The 16,754-nt window shown below is 35.3% G+C and overlaps 1 protein-coding gene across 1 annotated transcript in view; it reads right to left on the bottom strand.

The window, feature by feature from the left end:
- The window catches only part of LOC129262810 (protein scribble homolog), a 51,212-nt gene that overhangs the window by 18,357 nt on the left and 16,101 nt on the right, over positions 1 to 16,754 (bottom strand). Inside the window, exons 12-16 of the mRNA XM_064104672.1 lie at positions 14,743 to 14,799; positions 11,329 to 11,532; positions 8,922 to 8,996; positions 7,122 to 7,250; positions 2,016 to 3,608 (exon numbers count right to left, since the gene is read on the bottom strand). Of these exons, the coding sequence (XP_063960742.1) occupies positions 2,016 to 3,608; positions 7,122 to 7,250; positions 8,922 to 8,996; positions 11,329 to 11,532; positions 14,743 to 14,799 (2,058 nt within the window). The remainder of the gene's footprint in view (positions 1 to 2,015; positions 3,609 to 7,121; positions 7,251 to 8,921; positions 8,997 to 11,328; positions 11,533 to 14,742; positions 14,800 to 16,754) is intronic.

Below are 16,754 nucleotides of genomic sequence, written 5' to 3'. Positions count from 1 at the left end.
CCTTACATGACCTTTGACCTTGATCATGTGACCTGAAACTCGCACAGGATGTTCAGTGATACTTGATTACTATTATGTCCAAGTTTTATGAACTAGACCAACACACTTTCAAATTTATGGCTGTAATTCAACAAAAAACCCAATTTGGCCAAAGTTCATTGACCCTAAATGACCTTTGACCTTGATCATGTGACCTGAAACTTGCACAGGATGTTCAGTAATACTTGATTACTATTATGTCCAAGTTTCATGAATCAGATCCATAAACTTTCAAAGTTATGATGGTAATTCAACAGATACCCCCAATTCGGCCAAAGTTCATTGACCCTAAATGACCTTTGACCTTGGTCATGTGACGTGAAACTCATGCAGGATGTTCAGTGATACTTGATTAACCTTATGTATAAGTTTCATGAACTAGGTCCATATATTTTCTAAGTTATGATGACATTTCAAAAACTTAACCTTAGGTTAAGATTTTGATGTTGATTCCCCCAACATGGTCTAAGTTCATTGACCCTAAATGACCTTTGACCTTGGTCATGTGACATGAAACTCAGGCAGGATGTTCAGTAATACTTGATTAACCTTATGGCCAAGTTTCATGAACTAGGTCCATATACTTTCTAAGTTATGCTGTCATTTCAAAAACTTAACCTCAGGTTAAGATTTGGTGTTGACGCCGCCGTCGCCGCCGCCGTCGCCGCCGCCGTCGCCGTCGCCGTCGGAAAAGCGGCGCCTATAGTCTCACTCTGCTATGCAGGTGAGACAAAAATCAATTTGCAATGTTCATCTTAATCTTGGATCACACAAATTTATTCCTTGAATAAATTTTTGAACAGAACAAATTTCACTAAATTGCCCTTCAGAAAAACGATGCAACACAATAAGGAATGAACAGAAACGTTGATGAAAAATGATGAAGGTGATGATGATAGGAATAGGGGTAATGATGATACAATGAAGGTTATGAACTAGTAATAAATAGAAATTAAAGTAATTCAATGAAACAAGAATGACACAATCTCGTCAAACAGGGGTCAGGTAGTTACACTGAAGGTTATGAATGAACTAGTAATAAATAAAAATTAAAGTAATTCTGACAATGAAACAGAAATTACACAATCTTGTCAAACAAGGGTTAGGTAGAATCACTGTGATAAACAAATGTGATAAGGTAACTCAAGATCAGGTGCAGTCTACTAGCAATATAGAAAGATTACTTAAATGAGTGAACTTGACATCAACAGAGTGTGCTGGTATGATTTATGAGGGAACTATCTCAGAAAAGTGAAAGAAAACTAAGAGGCAGTGTGTGCTCATAACAAAAAGTGCTGGTATAGTGTAAAAGGTCAGGGTATCATCTAATTGAAGTAGAAAGGCTTCCAGATATGTAATTTTTTGACAGAGTCAAAACCCTTTCAACTTCTAATATATGATTTAAAAAATTAATTGCAGAAAACATATCAAAATGAAAATGAAATATCAATTGCTTTTGTGGAACCAAAATGCCTCTTCCAAAATGATTTGCACAAAAGTGAAGGATGCCAAGGAAAAATTGTTAATTTTATGGATGATATCAAGTATTTGAGTACTTGAAGATATCCCTGGTTTTGAGAGAACTTTCCATACATTGAATGAGGCATGTTTGTTATCCACAGAAGCAGGAAATGAAAAGAACTGAACTATCAGAAGGGATAGATACTGTTTTGTTCACAAGGTCAAATAATTTAACCAATTACATTCACATGTCACAACTAGACAGAAGATTAAATCATACGAGTTCAGACTATATGGTTCTATGGAAGAATGAAAAATAAAATGACAATCTGTGAATGGGTGAACTGAACATGTGGAGGACCTCAACTGGGCCCATGGTTACAGCACAAGAGCTATATAGAAGAGTCTGGATGATGATATCAAAAGCAAGCAAATACTGAGGATGAATAAAGGAGTCGGAGTGTAGGGTTACACTGAGAAGAGGAAAGGCATGATGCTGTCGAGACAAGACTCACTGATGATGTCAATGTGGTCTCTGGATTTATATAGGATACCTCAGGTGAGAGGGGAGACTTTACAGGGCTGAAGGAAGGCGGTGAGCTCGAGATGGGTGGCGGAGGTGACGCAACTTTGGCCTTTGAAACAACCTTCTGGGAAGACAGCAGCTGTGTCAGGGTTTTTGTCTTCACTTCAGGAGCAGTTGGCTTTTGTTGCTGCTGCTGCTGAAAGAATGGATTGGCTTGGAAGCGGCTGGTGTCGCGACCCTTAACCCTATTAAATTTGAGGACTTCTGACCGAGCTTCTAAACTTGCTTTAGCCTTTGCTATTTCCTCATCATCTGAAGAATGTTCCGAACTAGGGGATTTCGGGGAAAGTGGACGACGCTTTGGGGGAATGTCAGGGTACTGCTTCGGTTTTGGAGATGTAACAGGACTTTTAATGGGAGAAGTGATTGGTTTGTACTTAGGTCGCGTGTCTGTATAGGAGACAGGACTTGTAGAGTCCCTGAATGGATTAGGCTTTCCAGCAGGATTAAGGAATGGGTTGGGCTTGTCAAACGGGCCTGGGGATTTCACATGGTGAGGACTGGAACTTGCTTGTGTTTCCTCTTCTTTTGGATGAGGGTTTTCTATTCCTTGTGACTTAGGACCATGGTCTTTGGGATTTCCAGGATTGTGGTCTTTAGGGCTTCCAGGGTTGTGGCCTTTAGGGCTTCTGGGATTGTGGCCTTTGGGGCTTCCGGGATTGTGGTCTTTGGGATTTCCAGGATTGTGGACTGTGGGACTTCCAGGATTGTGTTTCATGGGATGGTCAGGATTTTCAGGATTATGGCCAACTGGAGTTTGAGGGAGGTTGTCTTTAGGACTTCCAGGATTGTGACAGCTAGTATTTCCAGGATTATGTCTACTGGGATTGCCAGGGTTGTGGCCATCAGGGTTTCCAGGATTATGACTACTGGGATTTCCAGGGTTATGACCATCAGGATTTCCAGGATTATGACTGCTAGGATTTCTAGGACTATGGCCACTGGGGTTTCCAGGATTGTGACCACTGGGATTTCCAGGATTGTGGCCACTGGGATTTTCAGGATTGTGGCCACTGGGATTTCCAGGATTGTGGCCACTGGGATTTCCAGGATTGTGGCCACTGGGATTTCCAGGATTGTGGCCACTGGGATTTCCAGGATTGTGGCCACTGGGATTTCCAGGATTGTGGCCACTGGGATTTCCAGGATTGCAATCTTCATGACTGACTGGATTATGCTGGACTTGGGGCAAAGGGTTCTGTTGCGGATGGGGATTTTCTTTTCCTGACCCTTGAAGGAGATGCTCTGGACTGTGCTCAGGGGTACCAGGGTTTTGTTGACTAGGATTCTCAAGAGAAGGCCCGGGATTGTGGTAGGAAGGGTGAGGGTTTCCTCCTCCTTTCACAAGAGAGTTATCACTTTCGTCCTCTTGATGCAACTTCTCTCTAAAAGGACTCGGTGCAAATGTTTCCAAAAGTGAATGATCATCACTAGTTCCTTTAGACATAGGACTACAGCTGACACCCTCTATGAGTGTCTGAGAAATCCGAAAGCTGCTTGTAACGTAAGAACTTGGCTCCTTCTACAAGGATCCAGAAGGGGAGTTACAGGAAGCATTGTAAAGAGATGAGGTACCAGGATTAAATGGAGATTATCCACACCAGGTGGCAGATTTTACAGTAAGTTGTCAACATCATAGGATTAACAGTCGGCCATTGACCGGTTCAAGGGATGGAAAAAGGGATGAAGAAAGGGAAGGAAAATGGGAGAGAGGGAGAGAAATTAATCCATGAAATGTATTAGTGATGTTAAAAAATGATTCTACATGTTTGAAGTTAATGCATAGAAAACCATGGTAACCAGTGACTCTAGTAAGGAGATTGTTAGGCCAAAACGATAAAATGTGAAATCTCTGGAGTTGAAAATTGTTAAAATGCAAAATGGACTTTCCAGAAGAAAAATTCAGTTTTGAATGGTGTCATTATTAAACAACATCTAAAAATTCCATGTGTGTGCAGGAACATCTTAATAAAGACTGGTGAAGACACTGCATACATCAATACCCTTAGTTCATTTCAACAAGTAATATCATATGCCGGTAAAAATACATAATACTGACAGATATAAGATACTGGATACATGATACACATTTCTCATGATATTGTAGAAAAGACAAATCGTAGTTGTGACATACATCTGCTGCATCCCATTTCGAAAAAAGGTATAAAATCGAAAAAATTATTCTCACCCATCCCAAGAGATCCAGGGAAAGGGTCATAAACATGTCTAACAAACACTTCCCCACTGTCTATTGTAAATGATATAACCTGAGGAACTGATCATGGGGATGTGACATTAATGTGACATTACAGCAGGTGATAATTCAATACCTAAATATGAAATATTGTACAGCCCTGGGGGGGGGGGGGGGGTGTTTCACAAAGATTTAAGTATGACTTGAGTCGCACTTAAATGCCGATGCATACAGGATATGCAACGCGGGAGCTTACCGATAGCTACACAGTAGTGCGCGTTCTCATGACACGATCATCTGACCAATGCGGTCAAGCCTTTCATACCGTACGCAACTCGGTATTTCAGTGCGACTCTAGGTCATGCTTAAATCTTTGTGAAACACCCCCCCCCCCCAGTCACATCAACTACAAATACATGTCATTTGTAATAAGTTATAACTAAAAGAAAAATGATCATTTTCAAAGAAATGGAAGAGGTTTACAGTTATGCACCCCCTCGCACTCTCTGCAGAAAACATAGCTTACAGCATCATCATACTGAACCAATATCAACTTTTTAAATGTCAAGTCTACCCCAGAAAAATGTTGATTTGAATCAATAGAGAAAAATCAAACAAGAATAACGTTGAAATTTTCTTCAAAATCGGATGTAAAATAAGAAAGTTATGACATTTTAAAGTTTCGCTTATTTTTCACAAAAGTTATATGCACAACTCGGCAACACGCAAATGAGAGTCGGTGATGTCCTCCACTCACTATTTCTTTTGTTTTTTATTGTTTGAATTATACAATATTTCCATTTTTACCGATTTGACAATAAGGACCAGTTTTACTGAACCATAAAATGTTAGAACAATTGTAATTCCCCATGTTCATGAGGAAAAAAACTTATTTCCCCTTCCAATGAGGAGAAAATTAAGATATTTCATATAATAGAATGCAAAAGAAATAGTGAGTGACGTCATCAGTCCCCTCATTTGCATACCGACCAGGATGTGCATATAACTGTTTTGTGAAATTTAGCAAAACTTTAAAATGTCATAACTTTACTATTTTACATCCGATTTTGATGAAATTTTCAGTGTTATGCTTCTTGGATTTTTTTCTATTTGTTCAAATCAACTTTCTGTTGGGGTGGACTTGTCCTTTAATAGTATTTGCCAAAACATTAACAAAAAACCCATTAGGCAGAAGTGGTTCATGGTACACCATGTGCAAAGTCCCGGGGCCCATTGCAGAAAGAGTTGCGATCAAACACAACTCAAAATATCTTGCGTGATTGATTTTCAGCCAATGAAGCACGCGTATTCGGGACTTGCGCTTGATATTTTGACTTGCGTTTAAACGCAACTCTTTCTGCAACAGGCCCCGGGAAAAGGACAAAGAGAAAGTGGATAGAGGTAGAGGTGAGAAAGGCGAGAAAGCGGAGGTTAGAAAGGAAAGTATCTTTTGGAATGGAATGTGGTCCTCTGAAGGAATGTAACCAGAAAGTGTAGAAAAGATTTGGTAGTAAAAACCCACTTGTTATGAAAACAAGAAACACCATCAATTCATTATGGGTGTAAATAATTCCAGTGTGTCCGTGCAATGATGAAAATCAAATGCATTGTTCATCATAAAAATATTTTAAAAAAGTAGAAGACAAACAGTGCATAAAATCAGTAATTATAATGATGTATAATGATTATCACAGATTCTATTTGTTTACATGATGATATAAACATTTGAAAAAAAATAATTCCACAGACTTTCATCAATCCTTCACAAATTTCTTTTCTCTTAATTTTTATGTTTTATTAAAACCAGAACTTCCCCTCCCCAGTTTTGAAATCGATAGAAGATGAAAAAGGCATACAAATTCATAAATAACTATCAGAAACATTAAAATGCAAAGTGAAATTGCAAAAACGTAGGGCGGGATGCATGTAAGTTGGTCATTACCAAAATGCAGCAGGCAACATTCATGTATCCCAGTGTAATATTATGCAAACAAAGTGAAATTTATATTAAAAGAAACATGTTTCTACAAGTAATGTACCTAATTGATGACACATTACCCAATAAAAATGATTAATTATTTTAGAAAATAAAACAGCTGATTTTGAAAGTTTATACAATTTACAAAGGGAGGGAACATATACCAATACTTAAAGTGTGGGAGGATAACCACGTCAAATAATTTAATTCCAGATTATCAGAATCCTAAATCATATAAGTTTTAAATAATCTTTGTAGTCTTTCAAGTTATAGATTGATTAAAAATGAGTAAATTAATTTACATCAGACTGAGTACTTATTACAATTTTATTAGATGGTTCTCATTTAGGATGGCTAGAAACTGCAAACATAAAAATTGACTACACAGCTTTACACAAAACATTTTAATCAAAAAAGGTTAGCACCTCTAGAAACCTAAAAACAAGTTAAAGGTTTATGACTGCCAAAGCTAAAAACCTCAATTACATATAGGTTAGAATATTGCTGTGCGATTTCAAATTTTTTAAACAAATATTTTAATTGTTATAGTTTAATTGGGCAATTCCTCAGGGAATTACATTTAAATACATTTTAGGATTAGTGTTAAAACTACTAGGAATATCAACAGATTTGTAAGGGCGAATATGTTTCTTTTTCAATACAGTGAATAAGCTATAGGTTGCTATTAGGTTAAATGCTTGACAAGCGCAATGACATGCAACATTCTATGTTAAAATACAAAGTCAGGCATTTAAAATACACCACACAAAACAAAACACACGGGACCATGCCAGACAGAGTGTAGTGTAAAAAGGGTGAAACTCAAGCTGCAAGGTATGAGGGATGGGGGCGGGGTACTCTACCTCAGGAGACCCGGGCGGGGTTGAAACACTGGAGGATCGGGAGGCCGTGCTGCTCGTACTCGAGTTTCGAATGCCACGGAAGGCGTTTCGGGGCCTGGGGGCCACCGGGGGCGGCGCCTTTTTCCTTGGCTGCTTGGGAGATCGGTGGCAAGTTAAGTGAGGAGGTTATCAGGGAGGCAGAATTCAAAGTAATTACGGGGAAGAAAAGGGGGTGGGGCTTCATCTATATCTATGCATGAATATATTTCTGTTCTAATTTTGATGGGTAGTAAAAACTTGATTTGTTTAAATGTATATTCATGCAGATACTGATTTAACACCATGGCTTCAATGATTAAAATAAGATATTTCAGTTATTCATCAAAGCTGATTTAGTTTATGTCTGATTATCTATTGAGAAAATTCAATGTAATTGGTCTGCAAAAAGTCATTCCCAATATTTCATCTAAAATATAAACACTGGTTTTGTTCTCTTTTTCAATCATCCGTCTTTTAACTTTTCTTTTGCAGTCTTTTTTTTTATAATGATCCTTTTAAGAAAAATGATAATATCAACCATATATTTCATAATTTACAAAGCTTTCTTTGACAAGGATTTTGAGAGCTATTTTAATGGGGGCAGTTATAATTTACTTCATGCCAATTTAATTGGTTTCAATAATTTGTTTATAATTAATATCCATGCAAATAATAGCTTGTTATAGCAAGAACACATTAAATATAGGATAATATCTAATATCTCGCAGCTATTTACTAAAAAGCACAGCAAAAATGAAGAGATGAGAGCAAAAGAATGGCTAATTTTCATTCAATCAGCTGGACATGCACAGAATAGATGGGACATGCAAGTGTGAATATAAACATAACTATTCAAAATCAGTTTTAATGGTTGCTATTTTTATTTCAACCCCAAGTCTGTTCCTTTCTTTTTTTCAATCTTAATACTTGTTCTCTATAAATAGGAAATATAAGGGTCTCTATTGAATCTATTCCATACTTGAACTAAAAAGCAATGTATATGCAAAACGCTGTGAGATGAAAAGGAAAATCCTTTTGCAACTAGGGATTTAAACTTCACCACGACAATGTTCAGTTCCCATATTTTTCTAAAAAGCTTCAGGTGTAATTTTTTTAATTTCTTTATTCTTATGCTCAAAATAAAATTGAAATTTGTGTGATGTGCTCTGCCAAATAATAATAAAATCCAGCTTGAATGTGTTCATTGCAAACTAAATGACTTGATAGACTTTAGAGCAGAAAATAAAATTGATGGCTTAAATTTTCAGTCCAAATGAAAATAGAATGGCTGCAGCTGCTAATGTCTTACAAATGCATATTGATATAGTGTACTGCCATTCTTGAAAATACTATATCTATTCTATGGCTACCGTACCCATAACGGTGAACATAATTATACAATCATATAATAAAAAAGGTCACTTTATTATTCATTGAGTTGTAATCAGGATTCATGAATCAATTGAAAACCAAAGCAGTAAACCTGTGTACATAGGGTTCCGTGTATCTACATGTACAAATAGACCTTTAAAAGTAAGGCAATGTCACGTACAAACTACATACATGTATGTGCTTGGGACTAAAATGACCCCTTTTCACCAAACTTGTTACCTATGGCAACTGCTTCTCAAATCTGCTCTAAGCATATGAACAAGTCTGTTTTCAACAGATCACAGTGAAAGCTTACAACCCGTATTTATCAAACAGGACAAGTGTGTATACTTTTGAAGATACATCTCTATCCACCTCGGAATGAGGGAACTCTTTTGGAGAATGTCCTACCTTTGCCTGTGGGAGAGGAAGATCGTCATCATCATCTGCCGTTCCGTTTTCTGTTGTTTTGGTTTGTTGATTGGACTAAAATGAAGCAGGGCAAATATGAAAATATGAGTAAAGACATGCATAAAAAAGATTTGACAAAACTGGGGTATTAAAAGAATTCTGTCAGTGAATACATTGTATAGAATGGTGTACTTATACACAAGGTAGCATCAATTGAAATTAGCATATAGTTAGTAAGAATTAATGATGCTAAATAATTTATTATATAAAAGAATTAATTATGCCAATGTTCTGTCAAAATATAACACAGAAAAGTTGTGCTAAATCAAAATAGTGTAATGTTTCATTAAAAAGTACTTGAGCAAAATTCTGAATAGGAATGTTCCTATAGTTGACTTTAAAAAAAAATTTTGATCCATCGGGTGATGTATGAGTGGGTACACATTAAAGGCAAAATGGCAATTTTTAATTAAATTACCAAAATAATTTGTTCTCAATTTCTTTTTTTAATGGTGGATGTTGAATTACTGTCAGTGATGGCTTATCATTAATCCATAGTTCCATCATACTTACTGACACTTTTTGAGTTTTCAACAGGTTGATGAACTCAATTTTAGGGGGGAATCACTAATTTCTTCTTCTTTTTTTTGACTGCTAAATATTTTCAACCTTTACTAAAACAAACACTACCAGACGGTGCAGTCAAAGTGCTGTCAATTGTTGGATAAACGCAAAGGAGTAATTAATTGAGTGTGCAGATGACGATATCAGTTACCCCAAAATGCTATAATTCACTCTTAATATGGTGTAAAAATATCTCCTGCAATTATTGTGAAGTAATAATTTTGCCTCTATTGTGTGCGCATTCTTGCACGAATGGATCAATCACTTTGATTTTCACAGAGAAGTTACTCAAGAAATGAAGGAACTACAATATTATTTTGCTCAAACATCTCCAATAAACATTTACACTGTTTTGATCTAGCGGGAACTTTGTTTAGCGTAATAGTACATTATTGTCATACGCCGTCTCTTACTTTTTGACCTACCATCCAGATCAATGACCTTTTTGTTCATAGTCTATTCTTATGATTGATATCAAACATTGACTCAACTTTGTCATATGTGCATATGATATGAAGAATGACATACTGGCTGCTGTAACACAAAGAGTAGAGACTGATCATATAACTGATATTTACGATTGATTGTACATTGTAGTCTATGCAATCAATCACAAAAAATTGTACTACAATCGATTGCTAAGTTTTGTGTTACAGGATCCAGATGTGGATCAAGATTCCACTCACTGATACAGAAAAACACAAACAAGATCAGGGGCCTGTTGCACAAAGAGTTGCAATCAATCGCAACTCTAACAATCAATCGCAACTCTAAAAATCATGCGCAACTTGATTTTCAACCAATCAACAGCGCGCATTTGGGACTTGCGATTGATTTTTTGGCTTGCGTTTAAATGCAACTCTTTCTGCAACGGGCCCCAGGTGGGTGTTTCATAAAGCTGTTTGTAAGTTACGAGCGACTTTATGAAGTCCTGGTTATCCTTTCTTGCGGCAACTGATGCACACCAGATTTATATGGGTGCTTATTTCATTCCAAAGAAAGGCTCACCAGTCGACCGTAAAGTCGCTCGTAGGTTACAAATACGAAACACCCACCGGAATTCTAAACTAGATTGGTAGTGAGACCACGACGATCGAACTAGTATGTTTTGAAACCAGGTCTTTGGTTCATATGGCAGAACATGAATGACAGAGCTAACGTGTACAACACACAGTATCTGACTAGATGTTAGCTTGAAAATGTGTTAAAAGATGTTATAAAGTGAGAGTCAGTTCACGTGCTATCTACAATCTAAATTCTATGAGGCCATTCCATTAGATGAAGAATGAAGTTTGTTAGAAAGAGAGATTAAAAAGGGGCAAGTGATGTTCAATGGGAGATGATATTTAATTTGTTGTGCTAATACACCAGGATATATCTTATTTTCTTAAATATATATCTCTTTCTTTAAGAAAACTCATCACCGCAGAAAGACTATAACTATGCCACATCATTACAAGAAATGTGAGTACTTCCCATTCCACCAAAAAGCATTTTAAGAGCTACAGAGATCAAAGGTAAGCATTCAAAATCTATTCATTTATCAATCTACTTTCCAGAAACATTAAACAGTTAATAATTTGTATAAAGGTAAAGTGTTTGTAAACTCTATTAGTTGGAGAAAAACAGTATTACACAAAGGAATCTTTGGGGAAATATTGTGGTTAATTTAGTGGCAAGGAATGTCACTGCAAACTGATGATGTCTCAAATTGAGCAAATTCTCTCTCTTGTTTTGGGTGGATTTTTGTCCCCCTCATCATTTGTTTTCATATAAAACTCACACTGATTTCAATCTCTGTATCGACCCGCAGGGGGATCAACTCTTCTTTTATCAAATCTTCTTCCGAGTCCGGACTCCTGAGGCGCAGCAAGGGCGTGTCCACCTCCTCCTCGTCATCGGTCTCTTCTTCTTCCTGCTCCTGGGCAAAGGTTTTTTGCCGGGCAGGAGGGGTAACGTTTCTCCTAATTATCTTTTGGAAGTTTTCCTGATGGCCGCGGGGACGGGGTAGTGGGGGGGGGGGGGGAGAGGGGAGGGAGAGAGATGAAATGAAGATCTAAAGAGCAGGCAACATGCAAATGTAAAATGCCAGCGTGATGTCTGCTATTGACTTATCTGTTTGAATTTCATAAATAGAAATAAACTATTAAAAAATTTGTAATTTACATTCTTATAAATATTTCTTTGTAATTATTTTTAGGGGGAGAGAAGGGATTCAATTGCAGAAAAGCTTATTTATGTCTTTAAATACCTAAAATATAAGCTTCCCAGACAGTCATAATTCTTCCCACTGCTTAAGCACAATTCAAACCAATTATCACCTGTATAACTGATGGGTCAATGTTCAATAATTTGATTTTTTTTTTAAATGCTCACTGTGTGTTAAAGGACTTATATGTGTATCTGATAATTATGGAAATTTGCCTCTTGAATTTTGAATATTTTAATAAAATTCACTCAAAACATGAACCCAAAAGTCAAGTATCAGAATTACTTCACACACTGCATACAATGTAAACTCATATAAACCCCTTTTTAATAACTTATCTGGTCTCACTCTACACACCCGTAATACACAATATTGCGATAGCGAGAAGTGGAAGCAGTACACTATAAATTCCTTTCTGAATCAAGCAAGTATTAGTGTCAAAGCCTGTAGCATACACATCACACTGGCATCATGATCATAAAAGTGCACAAATTCCACTGATACCGTAACCCCATTCACACTATAAAGATAATATATAAAGAGCACTTATAATTTGAAGGAAAAGGCAAATAGTGCATTTACACTGACACTGAAAAAACAACTAAAGTTCCATTGCTGATGTGAGACTTTGATAAACTTTTATCAGTAGTGTAATGAGCCCCCCCCCCCCCCACCTCGAAATATAGGCACAATATGACATTTTTAACAAAGTTCCTTAAAGTACTGAGTGGATGGGCAAATTTTATTTTACCTTTTTGAAATGAAAATTGAAATTTGTGCAAGATTTGGACACAACATCTTGGTCATAGAACTTTTTTAGCAGAGGCCAGGCAAAAATATATATATATTTTTATTTTCAGGGGCTCCTTTTCACAACTAACTGCCTAACTCTGTAACGTCAGATAAGCTTTATCATTGTGATGAATGGGGATTTCCAGGGCTCCTTTTTACTTTAAAGGTCCCTTTTGAGCATTTCAGGGGCTAATCGCCCCCAGCCCGCCCCCGTGTAATTTTTTTTTTATGCGAGGGCCCTCTCCCAAGTCCACTTCCCCTTCATTGTAAACCAGTGACTTGAACTTGAATTGTGTTCCTTCTCTCGTGAATTCCATTCAAGCTATGAGTGCTCTTTTTAAGTGTGAAAGAGGCCTGTGACAAAGTACTTAAAGGTCAAGTCCACCTCAGAAAAATGTTGATTTGACTAAATAGAGAAAAATCAAACTAGCATCATGCTGAAAATTTCATCAAAATCGTACATGTAAAATAAGAAAGTAATGACATTTTAAAGTTTCGCTTATTTTTCACAAAACAGTGATATGCACAACTCAGTGACATGCAGATGAGACAGTCGATGATGTCCCTTACTCATTATTTTATTTTATTTTATTTTTTTTTGCATTGTACAATATTTCATTTCTTTACATATTTGACAATAAGGATCAACTTGAATGGACGATATAGTATTAAAACAATGCTAATTCCACAGTTCAGGGAGGAATTCTTTGTTTCACTTCACAATGAGGAAAAATTAGAATATTTCATATAATTAAATACAAAAGAAATAGTGAGTGGATGACGTCATCGGTCTCCTCATTTGCATATCGACAAGGATGTGCATATAACTGTTTTGTTGAATTAAGTGAAAATTTAAATGTCATAACTTTCTTATTTTACATCCGATTTTGATGAAATTTTCAGTGTTATGCTTGTTGGATTTTTCTCTTTTTATTCAAATCAACTTTTTGTTGGGGGTGGACTTGTCCTTTAAGAATAATCATACTTTTACACAGTTGTGTATTTCAATCATCTTTTTTATCCATTAATAAAACAGCAAACTTGATGAAAATATAAATAAATGACTAACCCAACATATATCTCGTATAATAATAATAATAAACAAAGCATTTTATAATATGCACCATCTATCAAGTAATCTATTCTGAGACATATATAAACATTTTTTTCTATATTCTATTTTTGTTTACAAATACTATTCAGATTTTGAAAATAAATATAAATGAAGGCAGTTCATTCTGGATTATACAAATGTGTGTATATAATGGCGAATAAAACTTGATGAATGATGAGATGATAGTTTAAAAGAATCATTGAAGCATCAAAGTACAATGTTAGTTTATCCCATACGATATTCAACAATTGCAAATGTATCACTGTCATGAAATATATTCACCTCTGCACAGCATTCAACCCCCTTTTTACATGAATACATAAACATGTCTGCGGAACCCATTCTCAGTAATGAAAATAGGACAGATGCGTATATGTAGTGCGCACTATATAATACAAGCTTGACTGGAATAAACATGCAGAAAAAGAGGTTAGTACACAAGCAATGAAAACAGGAACAAAATATGAATATGAATCCATAACAAAAAAAATATTCAGGTCTGAACATATTAAATTGATTACAAATTTTCTTGAGTTTCATAAATAACAAATAAGATACATAAAACATTTTTATTCTTCTGTAGGTGTACTTCTTATGAAATAATTGGGGGGGGGGTATTTTGTAAAGATGTCTGTAGATTATGCAATTATTTACACCAGACCAGTGACCCTTTCCTGGGGTAATAAATAATTCAGATTCTTAATAATTTGGAAACCCATCCATTAGCTATGGATGAAATTCCCAAACTTTGTATGTTAAAATTCCAATTTTAATCATTGTTACACGGTTAAACTGAAATGCCATTCATGGGACGCCGGGAGATGGCGCTATTCTGCAAAATGCTGGGTAATAATTATTCGGATAGCAGGTTATTTTTATTGGATTTGAAGAATATGTACACCCATTATACTAGAACACAGAAAGAGATATTTCATATACGACAAGAAAGGGTCACAAGGCAACAGTAACGTTATACCTGTAGCTTAAAAAAACAGCTCCATGGCCATTTATTTTTTTTTTCAGGTAGGTATAATCCTTTTTAAACTCTCCATTAGACTTTTTTCAGGTGGTTAGTTTCTTACCTCGTTTTCCTCTGTTAATCTCCTTGTTTCTTCCTCTCGTTGTCTCCTCATCTCTTCCTAACAATGACAAATTCAAAATGGAAGAGATGTGTATGAGGAGGAATGGGGGAAGGGAGTAAAAAAGGAACAAATATGAAAGGAAAAAATTATAAGGTTATAGAAACATGGGTACGACTGGTTAGAGAGAAAACACTAAGAACAGCTCCAATATTTAAAACATAAACTCAAGGAGACAGACAATATATCACGACAATAGCGTTAATGTACTCATGAATATTTCTAGAGTATTCAAACTTAATTAGCGTTCTTTTAATGATATTGATTCTAAATTTTTCTCCTCTCATCTTGTCATTGTACACATTTCTCATCGATATACTTCAAATTTGTTTAAGTATTAGTCATATTTTCTTATCCACTTTCAATTAATGAATATTTTCATAGTGTAAATACATGTATTCATTTATCTTAAATATTTTCTCTCATATGTTTAATGACAAAAATATTGTGGTAAGTCATCAAATATGTGATTTAATCTTGGTTGAATATTTTTACTAGCATTGTAAATGATATAGCGCTTTTTCTTTATTTTTTGTTGTCAGTATAAAAGAAGTGTGAAGGTGACCGATTATACACAGTGCTCCATAAAATAGTGAAAGATTAGATTGGGATAGACACGTTTATAAAGAGTCATTAACAAAAATGAACACGATAGTGAGTAGGGAGTGGATGTGAACAAAATAATAAACAAAACACAAAGCAAATCAATGGGAAAACAAAGGTGTGGTAAATCAAAGAATGAATAAACAAATAATTATATAAGGTCATGGAGATATTTGGAGGTGGTTTTCCCCAAATGCCATTGAGTAAAATAAAAGCAAGTCTTAAAAACAAGTTTATACCTCGTATAATGGATTTTAGCTAGTATGTGAATGATATTATAATTGGTGGATATATATGCTTTCAGATTACATAATTTGGGAGTTATATTATCAATATGCAAAATTACACAACCTTGAACATTGCCTACTATGTACATATGTTTGAAACTTTGAATGACATAACAATGTTTAAAAAATGCACCATACAGTTCATTAATTTTCCTTTCCAATTCCCATATATTATCACCACCCTCTAAAAATGACATTTATAGAAAACAGGATTTGCTTGTAAGCCCTCCAATATACATTCCTATAAGGAGTGAAAAATATCAAAAAGAGAAATTGACACTTTTTCTCTCTCTTTCTCTTTCTTTCTCACACTACCTTCTAGAGCACTAAGAGACTTAACTTACGTTTGCACTATATAAACCTGAGATCGCCATTTGTGCAATGTGCCATTTTACAGTTATTCTAAATGTGCACTCTAATGTCTACAAAATATCAGAAAACTGTATGTTCTATTTTTTCATGTAATATTTTCCTTCAGCAAGAAATTTATCGATACTGTGCTGCACTAATCCCCGGATGTGCATTTTGATAATTGCTGAGCTCTCATTTTCATCTGGGTCTTCAATTGCTTTTTTTATGTCCAGAGGATAAAATGTTTGTTAATAAAGATTGCGCAAGAAAAAAATTGGTGTGAAATTATTTGCTAATTTATACTTCTCTCAATAAAAAATAATTAAATGATGATTAGGTCAAAACCAAATTCAAATTATATGTTTAGCTTAAATTATTATTTTAGTATAAATAGTGGTTGGAATTATTATTTCATAACTTTTCATTAAAAATATTGCAGGATAATGATGTAGTAAGAAATATTAAATAAAATGCATATAATTCTATTCTACTTCTTTTTTAACACTGTCCAAAAATAAGCAATGATTTATCCGTCTTAAATGACTTTATCTAAAGGTTTTTGTAATTTGATAATTACTGAAAAGTATTCAGGATAGCAACATACTGTTATTTTGGAGGTTTTAAGTATAAAATTCTCGCTCTAAGCAATAAACAAAATGGTTTCAGTATTACACAAAATTAAAACCAGTAATAAACAGGGCAATTTCAATCCAA

This window comes from Lytechinus pictus, chromosome 1 (genome assembly GCF_037042905.1).
Source record: "Lytechinus pictus isolate F3 Inbred chromosome 1, Lp3.0, whole genome shotgun sequence".
Classification (NCBI taxonomy): Eukaryota; Metazoa; Echinodermata; class Echinoidea; order Temnopleuroida; family Toxopneustidae; genus Lytechinus; species Lytechinus pictus.
The sequence above is the reverse complement of the archived record's forward strand: the minus strand, read 5'-3'. Positions and strand labels throughout refer to the sequence as shown.